This window comes from Equus caballus, chromosome 16, assembly GCF_041296265.1.
Source record: "Equus caballus isolate H_3958 breed thoroughbred chromosome 16, TB-T2T, whole genome shotgun sequence".
Lineage (NCBI taxonomy): Eukaryota > Metazoa > Chordata > Mammalia > Perissodactyla > Equidae > Equus > Equus caballus.
In genome coordinates, this window is record NC_091699.1 from 52,484,177 (window position 1) to 52,500,583 (window position 16,407).

The 16,407-nt window shown below is 47.6% G+C and overlaps 1 protein-coding gene across 4 annotated transcripts in view; it reads right to left on the reverse strand.

The window, feature by feature from the left end:
• Positions 1-16,407, reverse strand: part of LARS2 (leucyl-tRNA synthetase 2, mitochondrial) — a 165,808-nt gene that overhangs the window by 24,174 nt on the left and 125,227 nt on the right. For all 4 annotated transcript variants that reach the window (XM_070237846.1, XM_001500836.5, XM_023620580.2 and 1 more), the window contains exons 15-18: positions 7,369-7,469; positions 4,293-4,475; positions 2,537-2,706; positions 272-349 (exon numbers count right to left, since the gene is read on the reverse strand). In XM_070237846.1, the coding sequence (XP_070093947.1) occupies positions 272-349; positions 2,537-2,706; positions 4,293-4,475; positions 7,369-7,469 (532 nt within the window). The remainder of the gene's footprint in view (positions 1-271; positions 350-2,536; positions 2,707-4,292; positions 4,476-7,368; positions 7,470-16,407) is intronic.

The window sequence follows — 16,407 nt, forward strand, 5'->3', positions numbered from 1 at the left end:
CCATCTAACCTTGGTGTCCTCATCTGCAAAATATAGGGGGTCGTGGGGAGGGGGTTTGGACCAGACAATCTTTACAGATCTTCTAGCTATAAAACTAGGTTATGACTACGGAAAAAATGCTTCTTTAAGATAACAGAGCCACACTGAGGAGGTGACGCTGCAGTGCTGCTCTCTGTCCCCCACCTGGGACCCTGAAGGCCACCTCACCAGAGGGTTAGAAGCCACCTTCCCTCCTCTGCTACCAGCGAATGAGGGCAGACAGGCCACTTACCAGGAGGGCGCTGCTGAGTCCCATCAGATGAGAAATCGCAGAATTCAGCGAGAAGTCATCTGTGAAATGGGCGGTCACCTATTGGTAAATGTTGAATTATTCACTTTCTTCAAAATTCCTTTAAGCAGTTCACAACAAAACTGAATTATCCAAAAAATGTGAAATGAAATGAATGCAATCAGAGCGATTTATAAATGTTTTCACTATCTCAAGCACAGATCTTCCATGACTTACGATGGGGTTACATCCCAATAAACCCATTGCAAGTTGAAGATATCAGAGGGTGAAAATGCACCTAATACACCTAACCCACCGAACATCAAAGCTCAGCCCAGCCTCACTCAAACTTGCTCAGGATATTATTACATCAGCCAACAGCTGGGCAAAATCATCCAAACAAAGGCTATTTTACAATAAAGTGTTGAATATCTCATGTAGTTTATTGAATACTGTACCGGAAGTGAAAAACAGAAGGGTCAGATGGGTATAGGACGGTCGTAGTGTACCAGTTGTTTACCCTCATGACTGACTGGAAGCTGTGGCTGCACCAGAGAGTATTGTACTACACATCGCTAGCCAGGCAAAAGATCAAAATTCAAAATTCTAAGTATGTCTTCTACTGAACGCATATCGCTTTTGCACCATCTTAAAGTTGAAAAATCATAAGTTGAACCGTTGTAAATCAGGGACCGTCTGTAATCACTATGTGTCATCAGCATGAGGATTTTTAAAATCAAGGTCAGTGTTGTTTCCACCATTAGAGACTGCCCTCTTCCCCCTATCTGGGACGGTGTTGGCTCCCGTAGCAGGCAGGCAGGACCCGCTGCCGAGCGCACATCAAAGAACAGCCCCCAGGAGATGGGGTGAAGGCCGCCACTTCTCACGGCTCCCTGACTTTGGTCCAAAGGAGACTACGAGCACGTGGGATGAGGTTAGCTGTATTTTCAAACATACAGTCCACATGAGAACACTAATATGATTTGTCAGCTTTCTCCTGTTTGTGCGCTTTTCAATTTTGACCATGAGCAAGAACATAGAAAAACAGCACATCTTTAAGATGTCAAGAGTTCCCAACTTGTTGAAATAACCCAATTCTATTATCTGACAGAAGAGAAGAATTTGCCAAATCCAGAGAGAAAATATGCAGTATGAAAACAATCCTTCAGCATCACTCAGGTCGCTGACTTCAGTTCTGTGAGCTCCCTTTCTCCACATCAGAACACACAGGACGGAAATAAAGCTGAAGAAGTGTCACCAAATGAGACCATGCTGGACCCAGGGCCACTTCAGGTTATACCCAGAGAGGAAAAGCTGCTCCTCCTTCAAGGGCATCAGTTATCAGAGTCTAGATAAGTGACCTGGGCAGACTTTACAAGTTTGAATCAGCACATCTTAAAAAAAAAAAAAATCAGACTAAGGAACATTTAGGGTGTCTGGTACCCATTTAAAAAAGGCTTCAGATTTCCTAAATGCTTTCCTTCAAAGAAGGAACATATGGCATTTTTTTCACAAAGTTCCTATAAAGGCATATGTCACTATATTATAGTGGACTTCTGGATAAAAAAATTTAAAGGGATTTGTTATCACTGAAGAATCTTTTGAAATGATTTAGACAATAATATACTATTCTCTAAGAAGCCAACATGAATAAACCATTTATCTGCAAAGATTAACCCACAGTAACTCATATGGATATTGTATAACAAAGTAACTGAGCAGGAAAGTCTCTGCTATGCTGAGCGCCAGGGAGCTTGGATGCTAGTCTCTGCTCAGTTCCTCACTAGCCGTGTGACTTTCCTCCAGAAATTTAACCTCTCTGTGCCTCATTTTTGTCCCCATCTGTAAAATGAGGAGGATAAAGAGGAGAGTCTCTTCACGCCCCTTTCAGCTCTAAAATTCTGTTTCTATTAACGTAACAAATGTGGTGCGTCATCAGCGTGATTCTGAATTTGGTTCTCTGCCTGGATGTGTTAAATATGGAAACAATGGAAGGTGGACAGCTTCCTGAGATCTGGGATGGACAAACGGGAGATCTCATTAGAGGGAGTCATGTTCTGCGAGCATCTCTTTCCATTAGAACGTTTGTACTGTTGCTCCACCTTGGTGAAATGTCTACAGTAGTAAGATAGTTAATCAAGGCAGGTGGGGCCACCCAAATAAGTAAGGAAGAAGACCCAGAGTGGCCCACCCCAAGGCAAGGTGGCCCACAGAGACCACGAGTGCTCCGTTACAGAAACAACCAGTGGCCCCCGGAAAGTTTCTGACCTGAGAGATGACCGAGTTCTTGTATTCCCAGAGCTTCCTGGCCTCGGCTTTCTCCTCATCGCTCAGCAGCTGAGGCCTGGGAACCTTCCCAGAAGCCCTGGCCTCAATGAATCGGGTTGCCAAGGACCACAGACGCTGCTGCCATCTCAGCACCCCAGGGAGAGCGTCAGCTGAGTTCAGTGTTGGTAAATGAGAAAGAGAAAGAGAGACACGTGAGAATGACTGATTTGGTTATACCTAAGAAGGAAGAGCACCAGTGAATTGCAGAGATACTTCATGGTGCCCTGATGGATTTCTCCAAAGGAAGGCTGAAGGCTCCTCCCTGGCTTCCAGTGTGTGGGAACTCAGAGCAGGACTGACTCCATCATCTCTCAGAGCTTCGGGTATGCAGAGCACCGGGTGGTAGAGCTAAGCAACGTGCTGCCAGCCAACTGTCACTGGCCTACGATGAGCTTAGAAGCTTGGGCCAGGATATGTATCAGTGCCCTGCCTCCTCGGTTAAGGAAGCTTGCTGTGACAAAAATGTCCGTGGAACTAACAATGTGCTTGGAGACACAGGTGACTTACCCTGGCGCAAGTTCCTCATCTCACGTGGATGGGTAACACACAGCAGCAGTGTTCTGCAGACCACACTTGGAGCCGCACTGCTGTACAGCATGAGGTGTTTTAACACATCCCTGTCCTCACTGGATGTGTGTGTATTACATATTTCAAACACAGTCATCAAACCTAGTTGCTAATCTGATCTTCTCGAGAAGCTGAACAGCTTCAAATGGTGACCCTGGGTCACATGGCTAGCCGAATTAGGGCCAGTCCAGGCCTTTTACTCTTTGTCTCTAGACTAGGCATTCTAAAGCCTGGATACACAGCAGGACCTTCTGGAAGGCTTGTTAGAAACAGATTCCTGGAGCCCATCCCTCAGAGAGGGTTGGGAACCAGCACCCGCACCTGAATGTCTGTTCTTTCTAAGTCCCCAGTGATTCGAATGCCGCTGGTTCTAGGACTGGCATCTGTGACCACACGTCTCATTAGAAATGGTATGTTGAGATAAATGGTGATCCCAGGCATCTGATTTTTTCTTCCTATAATACCACTTGGGGCAGACCACATGAAGGAAAAGGGAATGACTGTTGGACAGGTCAGTCTAGGATATCCATGTACCCGAGATTACTTTACCTCCTGCCATTTTAGATCTAAACAACCCTGGAGAGACAAATGTCCCCTGAGGGGGCTCTGGAGGCTGCTGTGGGTGACGGAAGAGGTCACAGGTAACATCAGAACCAGGCCCCAGGAGGGGTTTTCTAGATTGGTGAGGGATGATGACACTGTTCTAGAAAAAACCTTTCTGGGGAGATCAAGAAAGGACTACAGTAGGCCCAGGAGTAGCATGGAAGCTGGTCTGTCTACAAGGAAATGTTCTCAAGGTGGGGTCCTCATAGAACCCGCATCAGAACACCACAGGCTCGTTAAAGGCAGGCTCCTGGGCCCCATGCTGAGGGCTGTGTCAGCAGGGCAGGGGTGAGACTGCGAGTCTGCAATCACAAGGAGCTCCCCAAATGATGCTGAGGCTCCCCGACAGCTGAGGACACTGGTCTAGGAATGGGACAGGATGTTGGACAAACTACTCCTCGCTTCATGGAGCTGATTCCCAGGCTCCTCTACTACTGTCTCCAGCACAGACATCTCCTTCCGCAGATTCCTCCACCGTCTGAGGCGGATCCCAAAGGAGGCAGGCCAGTAAGGGGAAGGGACTTACTCTTCACATCCCACAAGATGTCCTTCTCAGGAGGGGCGGCAAAGAGCAGGTAGAGCCGGATGGTGTCGAGGCCGTACTGCTCCACCACCTCCTCGGGGTCCACCCCATTGTGTTTGGATTTGCTCATCTTCTCCCACGTCACCTCCAACTTCTCTTTCGTTTCTGCATAAACAGGAACAGAACCTAGACCCCCAAAAAATTCACAGGTATGGTATGTGAGATTCTGAATTGATTCTATAACACTGTATTCAATAAGAAAATACTGGGTGAGCAACTACGAGTGTCCATTTGAAGAATCTCACCAATTCACTTAATATGCCTCTTTCTCTCCTTCTATAGTATATGATAAAAATTGTTTTTCTTTTTCTTTTTTTTTTTTTTTAAAGATTGGCACCTGAGCTAACAACTGTCGCCAATCTTTTTCTTTTTTTTTCTGCTTTATCTCTCCAAATCCCCCCTGGTACATAGTTGTATATCTTAGTTGCAGGTTCTTCTAGTTGTGGGATGTGGGACGCCACCTCAACGTGGCCTGACGAGCAGTGCCATGTCCGCACCCAGGATCCGAACCACCTGAAACCCTGGGCCGCCACAGCGAAGCACGTGAACTTAACCACTTGGCCACAGGGCTGGCCCCTGTTTTTGTGTTTAAATAAATGAGGGCCATGTCCCACCACAAATCTTCCTTTCATCAATATATACTAGTTGTAATGGGCTGTGCCAGCTTTTTCTCCACTGCAAAACATGATGAAGAAATTTCCCCCTTTATAAAAGTAAATTACTTGTATACAAAAAATGAAAGTAAAAAAGGATAAGAAAGACTCGCATACATTGCTGTTTTGTTTATGGCTTCAGGGTCTCCTCTGGAAGCTGGCAGCTGACTAGTCAGGGTCTCAGAGCAGCAAAGCACCCTGAAAGGTCACTTCACCTCGAGGCCTGCTCCCCCGTCCATGCCATAGTCACCAAAACATGGTCTTGCACTATTGGGGTCCATGGAGTTAACTCACTGGGCTCACACTAAATGTGCGTCCCTTGGCGGTGCTGGCCTGCCACACCACATTCTTTGACACGTCTCCGCCTCACCCACACACCACTGGTCCAGATGGTGCTGATGGAGGAGGCCTTCAATGGCCATGTCTGGATGAGGTGACCTTGTTGCCAAGCTCCAGTGGCTAGGACCAGGAAGGACATCTCATCAGGCCAAGCCTCTTTCTCAGGAATTGGAACTAGAGATGGAAACTGTTTCGATGTTGTTGAGCACTGGAACTATAAGGTCCTAGGGAGATGGGGCAAGACTTGGCACTGTGGCTCCTCAAGGTCACTCTGTAAATGAATTAGGGAGAGCTGAATTCAAGCCTGGCAGAGGAAGGATCAGACAGAAGAACAGACAGAAGCAGGAAGAGACACTAGAGGCTCGAGAAAGAGGAGGCCAGAGTGGCTTGGTGACTCCCTCCGTGCCAGGAGGCCCGAGTGTACCTCCTGCAGTGGAGTTTGGGTGATGTCCCTATATCCCTGTGCTAAACCCACCTTTGGGTGGCTTTCTGTTTCTTCCAGGCAAATAATCCCTGACTCCAACAGCAACCAAACTCCCAATGGATGGTGTATCTACCTAAAAACCAACTCTGGACTTCACAAGAGGCACACCCACGAAGTAGATGGAGGCCTGCCCTTGCTGGTCCAAGTACGCTCACTCAGGGCGCCAGTCTGCATAGGAAGGGAAACGATGTCCATGACACGGCCTGGCCCCAGACATCAGAGCAAAGGGAGACTGAAGTCCTGGAAGATGTTCTATGCCGGCTGTGGTGAGGCTCAGGGAACCACTGCCTCCCTACCCCACACACCCTCTCCAGGCTGCAGCAGGCCTCTATAGCCCCATTGTGCGAATTAGGAAAAAGGCATCTTTCTGGGCAGAGGAGCTGAGAAGTTAGAAACAGGTGCCCTCTTTTGGCAGACGTAGCCCTGAGGTGTACAGTTTGGCAAGTGGCTGGGATTTCAGGCTCTGCTCACCCCTTGGCTGGGTGCCTTTGTGCAGTACACAAACTGCTCAGCTATACATGGCAGCCCTGCCCACAACACAGAGAGTACTTCACTACCAGCCGAAACTTGTGTGCCCCGGGATTTAGCTCCTTTCCCCTCTGGCCTATGTTGGAGAAACAATGCCAATTCCTGCTTCTCCAGCTTCTTGCTCTCCCATAGACCAGAGTGCCCATTCCAAACACTGATATATCACTGTGTTAATTAGGTAACTCCACCGACTGCTTCCACCGGAACCTTCTCTCCAGTGTTTGGTTTGGGAGTCTGCCCACCATGTAAGGGCTGCTGGGTTTACTGCATCTCACCCGTCATGCACCGGGTTTTGAAAATGTAATGGCCAGAGTGCTGGGGGTTTCTCACAGCTGCCTCCATAGACTTGCCTCTCCCCACTTTCTAACATGCTGTTTATTTGTATGCCGGGTGCACATGATCCATCCTCACCACACCCCCTAAACATCCGGCAGGAGGAACTAGTATCTTTGAGGATGAGTGAAAACAGAGCAGAAGGAAAAGGCTTGGGAAAGCTGGGGGAGCAGGGAAGTCCAGGGAATCTGGGAGAGGTCCCTACCAGGTGAGGGCCAGAAAGCTACTCTGGGGTGCTGTGGGAGTAAGTACAGCGGTGGCCCCCGAGTTCTGAAATGCCCTCTAGACCAGTGGGGAGAAAGGCTGGGAGTACCCCAGTCTTGGAAGAATGTCTCTTGGGTCCAGGGGCTCTGTCCCTGCGACGGGCTGTCAAACACAGGCTAGGAGAGGAGGTGATATCTGAGTAGCCTCTATGTTATATACAAATGAAAACCCTGCCAGAAGCTGAACTGACACAAGCTGGATGGGGATGGGGCTGAGGAGCAGACAGCCAGCCCCAGCCCCAGCCCAGCTTTCAGAGGGTGCTGGCCCAGAGCAAGCTGAGGCTTCGAGACCAACAGGCCAGCAGGTCCCTTTCCTGGATTCTGCCCCCAGCCAGGGCCTTGCAGTGTATACTTGCTTGCTCAATGGCTCTCAGGCCTGGCCTTAGTTCTCTGTGAGTCCCTGGATGGGCCATTCTTACCTGTGAGATCTACTTCCTCTCTCTGTACATACTGTCCAGACGGTAGGCGAAATGTTTGCCCCTTGATAAGGCCTTGAGCCAGCAGCTTATGAAAAGGCTCTCTGGGAAAAGATAACAGGAAAACACAACTGGTGGGGTTGGGATTCGAAGCATCTAGAAAAGAGCAATACAAACCTGACCAGCTGATGGATGCAGTCCATTGTCCTTTCTGAAAACAGGTAGGCTGACCAATGCCGCCTGTACACCCAACTTGAACAAATGGCTCCTTATAAATAGGAGACAAGAAAATTAAGTCAAATCAGCAGGTATTAACTACTTTCCATGGCGGTGAAGTGGAAAGAGCACCACGCTTCAGATTTGGAAGGCCGGGGTTTGCACCTCAGTTCTGCTTCTCAATGAATTCTCTGACACAAGGCAAGTCACTTACTTGTTCTTAGCACTGGTGTGCTCATCTGTAAAACGGAGGTAATAAAAATCTGCCTCAAAGGGGTGTTGGGAAGGTTAAATGAAATGATTACAGGAAAATACTTGTGAATTTTAAAGAACCACACAAACATCAGCTACCTGCTGAGTCCAGCGTGTGGAAGGGCTCAAGAGGACACAGAGGTCTAAATGGGGCTCTGTTCAAGAGGGTACTTGACTCCTTAACCTTACACACAGTGTCTGCTTACAGTGCTTTTAATTTTTTTTTTTTTGAGGAAGACTGGCCCTGAGCTAACATCTGTGCCCATCTTCCTCTACTTTATATGTGGGACTCCTACCACAGCATGGCTTTGCCAAGCGGTGCCATGTCCACACCTGGGATCCAAACTGGCGAACTCCGGACCGCCGAAGTGGAACGTGCGAACTTAACTGCTACGCCACCAGGCCTGCCTCCTTTTAAATTTTTTAAATCATACAAATTACATATGAATATACCCTTTCAGTTCAAATTCAAACATTACCCCCTTTTTTCTAGGCCTCCTCCTCTCTGAGGAGGCGTTTTTTATTAATGGTTTGGTGACTAACCCTGGAAAAGTCTGGAGACTTTTTCTAATGCTTTTGCCATACAAACACGTATATACAGGTACATGGCTTAACAGATTTTTTTCTTTGGATTTAAATAAATGGGATCATAATGTACATATTACTTTGTGGTATTTCATTTAACAATCTGAATGGATTTTTCCACAACAGTCCATATAGATCTATCTCATTTTTAAAGTTATTTAGTATTCTATAGGATGGATGGTTTTATAATTTATTTATGGTGCCTATTTTTTAAAAAGTAGTTTTGGTCACACGCTTACTGGCTAAATAGTGAAATATGAACTTTTTTTCTTAGGAGGACAAGTAGAGGTTGACCCTTATACTGAAATTACTTTACTTCAGATTTTAAATAGTTTATTCTGAAGAATCCACCTGACTCAGTTTTGAAGCATGGGAGCAAGAGCTATTCCAGGGGCGAAGAGCGATCTGTGGAGACGCCTGCTGATAACGTGTACGTATTTCATATTCACAAAGACCGCGGTGGGAATGTCCACAGGCGGGAGACTGAGTGATGTTCCCCATGAGCGTCACCAGCAGCACGACAGCCCTCTCAGCATACAAATCCTTTGGTGCTTCAAGTTCACTTACACAGGGGGGCTTTTATTGAGAGGTTCAAAACACCAGTGACTTCAAAGAGCCCAAACAGGCCACAAACCTGGCTCTAGTGGTGTAGGTAGGAGCTGGCTTTGCTAACTTAACAGGACCTTATTCCACATACGAGGCTGTCCCATTTAGATGAACTCTGACACTGGGTAAGGCCTCTGGACAGGCCTCTGATTACTATACTGTGTGGTTCCTGTCATAACAGCTGTGCGGACAGAGATGGTTCAAAGGAAAGTTTCTAGTGGATTCTGGGGAGTGGAGGGGAACAAAGGGATTGACTGGGAAAGACATGACGGTCAGCTAGGAAAAAAGGATTCCTGGTCTTTGTATTTTAAAATCTTGTTATGAGCATGCATGTGTACATGTGTGTGCATGTGTGTTTGGGGATGGTTGGGGACAGAGGGGGATATTTTACGAGGTGGAAAAGATACAATATATTTAATGTTCAAATGAAATTGTAACACATAGTTTTGAGACCTCATTCAAATTATTCAGTGTCAGGCCGGCTCCATGGCTGAGTAGTTAAGTTCTCGTGCTCTGCTTCGGCAGCCTAGGGTTTCACTGGTTTGGATTCTGGGTGTGGACATGGCACGCCTCATCAAGCCATGCTGAGGTGGCATCCCACATAGCAGATCCAGAAGGACCAACAACCAGAATATACAACTATGTACTGGGAGGCGAGGTGGTGGGGGAGAGAGAAAGGGAGAGAGAGGAGAAGGAGAAGGGGGAGGGGGAGGGGGAAGGAGTGGGGAGGAGAGGGAGGAGGAGGGGGAGGAGGGGGAGAGAGAAGGGGAGAGAGAGGAGATGGAGAAGGGGGAGGGGGAGGGGGAGGGGGGAAGGGGGGAGGAGGGGGGAGAGAGGAGAAGGAGAAAGGGGGAAGGGGGGAGGAGGGGGAGGAGGGGGAGGAGGGGGAGAGAGAAAGGGAGAGAGAGGAGAAGGAGGAGGGGGGAGCAGGGGGAGGAGGAGAAGAAGAAAAGAAAAAGATTGGCAACAGATGTTAGCTCAGGTGCCAATCTCTAAAAGAAAAAAATATTCAGTGTCATTCAGTGTTACAGGGCGCATCCAGCACACTACCATGTTAATTTGGAAGAAATTCCACATATGTGTGTGCACAAAAATAAGTAATCACACCATTGTTCACACTCTAAAATTTATCCTAATAATAAACTCTTTTGAGTCACAAAACTGCCTTCCTTCCACCTCCCCCAAGACATCCTGGCAAAGTCACAAGCGGCAGAATGATGTCTCTTTGTGCCACAGTTCACGTCCCAGCAAGATTCCCAGAAAATGTGAGCCCTTTACATAGAAAGATAGGAGAAATCATTTAAAAATCATGCACTTGGATCTTATGTTGCATTTTACTAGGGAAGCACCTTGGAGAAGGAGCAACAGTGTCTGTGGTTCCGTTTTTCAGGAACGCTGGCACAGATGCCACAAGGAGCCTTGTGTCCTCAGGCCACACAGGCCCTATCCAGGGCAGGTCGGAGTTTTGAGCCTAGGGACCCAGGCCCGCATTTTCCTCAGGAAGCTCAGAGAACTGCGGCCCAGACACTGAGAGTGCGGTTTTCTCTAGCATCAGCCGCCATCTACCTTTTGGTGTCTTCTCACTTAAACACACTTGCTCCTCACAGAGGTCACATGGACACTTGGTTGTTCCCAGAATGTGCCAGGCTCCCTGGGACTGGGTACCCTCTGGCAGGAATGCCCATCTCAGCCTGGGTTCTTGGGGAAACGTGGACTCACCCTTCACCACTGAACTCAGGCATTCCCTTTGCTGGTGGCCACCCCTGTCCCCTGCACACAGTCCTGTTCACAGAGCTCCGGGCTCTCCTCTGTGTCCCACAGGGTCTGGCACACCCCATCATGAAGAGTGTGACCAGGCTGTGTTGTGATTACGTCACAAATACTGGTCCATCCCCTGCCCTACAGCCATCCTGGCAAGGACTGTTCTCTCATTCTTCCCTCTATGCCTAGCAGTTAGCACTGAGCCCAGTGGGCGACAGGCTCTTTAAAAATGTTCAAAACACGGATGGATGCTTGAACAAATGTGAATGAACAGACAGATGGATGGTGGGATGGAAGAAGACGACACTAGGTGTTTGCTGTTGCTGGCTCCTGAAGCAGTTTTGCTTTCCATCCAATTTGAGGTGGGACCTGGACTTCACCTCAATACATAAACAAGACAACAACAGTTTTAAAACAAAAGAAGAAAATCACATGGCTACTTTTTATTGGGCAGGTGAAGGAAGAGACTAGATATGCATGCATTTAAAAGCACAAAGCAAACTGAGCTAGTGTTCCACAAGGAAGGGACGCCTCCCCGCATCCCCTATGGAGCATCACTGAGCATCAGTGGGCTCCATGGGGCTGACCTGTGCTCATACTCAGGGTGCAGGTTTTTCAGTATTAGTTCATCTTTTAGATTGGAATCTTCCTCAAATAATTCTACATGCTGCTGCCTGACACAAAAGAAACAGACCGCAACCTTTCCCTGCTGTGCTCGGTGCCAGGAGGATGACTCTGCTGTTACTGTCTTAGGTGCCGGTGTCCCTGAACCTGTGTTTGAGGTTTTTTCCTCTTGGATCTCACTGTGAGTACATGGCTTTGGTAACTCTTCAGAGAAATAAAAAAAGAAGTCTTTGGGATGGAAGAAAGGAGGGAATAATCTGGATCCCAAAGATAAAGAATAGGATGATCAAAGCATCAAGTGGCATTAAGCCTCCAGAAAGGGCAGGGGAAGAAACAGGAGTCCTGTTCTGTGCTTGCAGTTTATCAAGAGGAACAGCACTGCCACCTTCTGAGAAGGGACAGAACTGCACCCTGCCAGCATCTGACCCTCCCTCGGCAAGTCTGCCTAAGGCTGCACTCCTCAGGCCTCGCTTTTACAGTCTTTTTTTTGAAAGTAAACTTTTTAATGAAGTACAGCACACATGTTGAAAAGTATATAAATCCTAGAGGTAAAATCTGACGAATTTTCACAACATAAACACACCTGTGTAACCAGCACCCAGGTCAATGACCGGAACGTGACCAGCCTCCTGAGCCCCTGCTGCCCACTTCCAGACACTGTCTCCCCACCATGGTCACCACCAGCCTGGCGCCAACACCACAGATTAGTTCTGCCTGTTTCAAACCCACTTCTAACCCTCCCAGAATGAGGGGTCCCCAGGGGGAGGTCCACATGGGAGGTTCTCCCCACAACTGGCAGGCGTTCCCTCTCAGATAGCAGGGCACCCAAACCAGGGCCCGCTAGTGAAACGAGCGGGTCTGAATTTCTGAAAGTCGGCAACACCACTTGATAGCCGAAGCTCACCTGGGCTGTCTTCTCCCAGGGGTGAGGCACTGCAGGGGCCATCTCAGAAGGACCCTCTAGAGCAGGGATGGCGAGACTTGGCACGACGGCCCCAGTGCCCTGGCCTACCGCCACCCAGCCATCACCGATCCACGGCACACTCCTGATTCACTCAGACTGAGCCCCAGAATTCTTCTTAGTACCGCATTCCCAGGAAGCAGAGTTACCATGTGAAATTTATCATTGATTTCTTCAGGAGGCACTTGCTAAGTGCCTACTATGTGTCCAGCGCTGAGCCAGGCATTGGGGACATCACAGTGGGAGCCAGCTTATTTGCTATCACTGAACCAAACCAATGCCCGACCATTCTCCGAGCTGTGAGGGAAGAAAAGAAAATCTAACCATAGCTGAAGATCAGCTCCTCCCAAATCAGGTCCAAATTCCTCAGTGTGGCCGTCAAGGACTCCTCTCCCTCCCTTTTCACTTCCTCCGTTCTTTCCACATGTTGCCCATATGTGCTTCCATGTCCTCACTCACACTGTTCCCAGAGGTACTATCCAAATTGCCCATCTGACAAAACGCTACTCTTCCTTCCAGGCTCGACACAAATGCCACCTCACTGGGAAGGTGTCTCAGGCCCTCCTGGTCGGACTTAGTTGCTCTTTCCTTGTTGGTGTGTCCAGCGTGTACCTTTAGCTGCATCTGCCAGATATTCAATTTTATTGTGTATTCAGGTGAGTTGCTTCCCTGTCTGCTTTCCTCCTGTGAGGAGCAGGAGGAGGAAAATCCTCAAAGACACTTCCCAGCGCCTAGTTCATAGCAGATATATTGTATAATTATATTACTTATAAATATAAATTATATAATTATATGATATATAAATGTTAACTGGTTTGAAGCAAATCAAGTATTTCCATGAATGAAGAAATAAACCTGCCAGCGACAGAGGTGAGGACAAGAGAAGAAGGAAGAAAGAGGCGGATGAAGGCAGGCACCAGATGCTATAGCTTCCGGTTGGGGCCAGGACCTTTTTGCAGGGAGAGGTTCGCTGAAAGATTTCAAGCTCAAAGGAAGGTCCCAGGAGCAAGGGAATGAGAGCGGCATTGCACAGCGGGGAGGGCGCCTCATTCCCAGTAGTCCCCCTCCACTCTTCCCGAGCGCAGGGAATGCTCCACAGGGCTTTCGGCCTCTGGTTCTCACTCTCCTGGCTGAAGCTGGCCACATCCACCCTTATGTGTAGTTTAGCTGCACATAAATGAGGAGTCACACTTCTTAATTCATTCAACATGTATTTAAGCAACAACTGGGTGCAGAGCACCCTGCAATTAACCAGAGAATTTATGGTAAAATGGGCGGCCCAAGACATGCTCATAAATAACCATCAACACCACAAGGAGGAGGCCCTAAGTGTGACATGGAGATGCACAGTGCATGGGAATGGGGGTCAAGGGGACGTCAAGGGCCCTGCTGGACTTGGAACCCAGCCCTGCTGCAGCAGAGATCACACCACACTGCCAAGTTCATTATTAAGATTCACAACTGGTATAACGTATCTCCCATTTGTTCATTCATTCATTCGCTCAACAAGTGGCACTTGGGAACAAACTTGCAAAAGCAACTGAGTTATGCGTTCATCACAGGACTATGAACAGCAGGGGCTTTACAAGAAAGGTAAAAGGCTGCAACTCTAACCCACCTACAAACCCTTCTGACCCGGGGACTGTCAAAGATGGGAGCGTTGTGCAGGGCCTCGATTTGTGCTCTTTTTTCTGAGTCAGCTTTCCTCTTACTCCTTCAGCACCACTGCTAGAGGTGGATTATGCCTGCGTGCACTGCAGCACAGCTACATGCAAGCAGAATGAGGAACAGTGATGGAAGCTTCAGGGCTTCCGCGATAGTCTGGACCGCACAGAGTCAGAAATTACAACACTTGATACCTGCTGGTCATTGAAGGCCACCTTTGTCCCACTAAGAAGGAAGAAAGAAAGAAGAAAGGCAGGAAGAAAATGAGAGGGAGAGCGAGGTGAGGCAGGTTGCTAAGTATGCAATAAACAAGGGAATTCAGAACATAGATTGATAGGCTATTTTAAGTGCCTTTGTAAAAATCACTGCATAGAAGGAATGTACCAACCAAGATGTGGCTACAAGAATCCCAGGACTCATCAGAGTGCTAACGAGTCACTGTGGACAACATTTCCCTACTTATGAAGCCCTAGACAGGTTGCTGCCCACTCTCCTGATCTGCTCAGGTGGCTACTACGTAGATCTAGAAAGAAGGAAACAGAAAGCTGTGGATCTCTGAAAACAGTCTCTAACTTGGACTTCTCAGACTAAATTCACCTTCCTCTTTTTCTTGGCCCTGTGCCTAGACTATCACGTTCACATAAGCAGCCAGTTTCTAAGTATTACACCATGGCTCATTCTTAAATGTCACCATTTCTATTTCCTAGCAGCCAGCCAGTAGCATAGAAGGAGGCCTCATTAATACGGTGAGACCCAAGTCAAGCTTCTCTTCTCTTCCTTCCTCTTTTCCCGACAGCTCTGTTTCAGGTGTGATCAGAGAAACAGGAAAAAGCTCCGTGGACTGGGGCCTGCTGAGCTCTCGCTGGGCAGCAGGCGGTTGTTAACCCAGGAGAGGCTTCTGAGGGCCACCACTCTGCTGACCGCAAACTTCAGGGAGAATTTCAGTTCAGGGAATTTAGCGTCTCTCTGAGTCGTTTTAAAGAGCAACCACAAAAACTGACAAGATTCCCATGTTACAGGGAGAAAAGGCTTCCTTATCTCAGTTCAGCGGAGATGAGCTGAGGCACGTTTCCCCTGTAGTGCGCAGCTTCCACCCTAGTGCTGACGACTGAGTGCTGACGTCCAGCCAAAGCTGATGCCTACCCCATACCCGTGAATCCAACTGGGAGGCTCAGTGCACTTTCCTGCTTCAGAGTATTGACTGTAAATGACTTTGTTTTTCTGTTTATAAAGTTACATAATCATTGTAAAAAAATCTGGGAAAAAATCAGAAGTGCATTAAAAAAATAATAAAATCATCAGTAAGCTCTTCGTCCAGAGAAAACTCCTGTTAACATGCTGGCATAATTTGTTCTACTCTGTTCTCCTGCACACACGTATATGTGTATGTATGTGCACGTACATATATACACAGAGATAACCAGACTTTACCCACAATTTTATCTTGCTTTTTTCACTTCTCATTCAGATGCATTTCTCCATGTTATTAATCAGTCTTCGTAACGTAATTTTAAGGAGCTGCACAAGAGTCCTCCATATAGATGGGCCATGCTTGACCCTTTCTCAACATTTTGGGGCATTTAAGTTGTATCCAAGTTTTTAACATGAACACTTTGGTGCATAAGTTTGCAGTTCTGATTGTTTGCTTAGGAAAGATTTCTGGAAGTGCAATTAGTGTGTCAAGAGTGTGAACAGTTTTAAGGCTCTCACTATACATCGCCAAATGCTTCTGAACAAGGGTGCTCCAAACCGCCCCCTGCAGTACGAGTGGTGTTTGCATCCCAGCCGCTCTGCTATACAGAAAACAGCACCTCAACGTGGTTTCACTTGTATTTCCTGGACTGCCCGTGAGGGAAAAATTTTACAGTATGTTTCTTCATTATTCATATATCTTCTTTTACAAATTTCCTGCTGACATTAATTCTGCCTTAATCTTAACTTGGTGTTTCAGACACACGACTAAGGCACTTGCTGTCCCATGTGGTGGCACACCTGACCTGGAGGCCGGCTTCTTATAAATGGTAAGGAGACCTTCTGAAAGCTCAAACTGCAAACCTAAACATACAAGTGATGAAAGAAAGGGCCAGGACTCTTTCAGAAAACAAGAGTGGTTACTAAATCCACATGAAACTTTCCTGTTTATATTTGAAGGAGTTTAACCAGAATCAGAGTGAAAGTGCTCAAAGGTGATGGAATTCCTAACATGTGATCATGGCCCCTGAGAACCAAAGGGGCTAGGTCTTTCGTCCACACTGCCAATCACTGGCCCAATGAGCAGAGGTCTTTGGACCCTCAGTCCAGATCTACTACTCGAGACAGTGGCAAGGGGCTGAGAAATGAAAACAAAAGTGGAATAGTTGCAGTCTCAAATC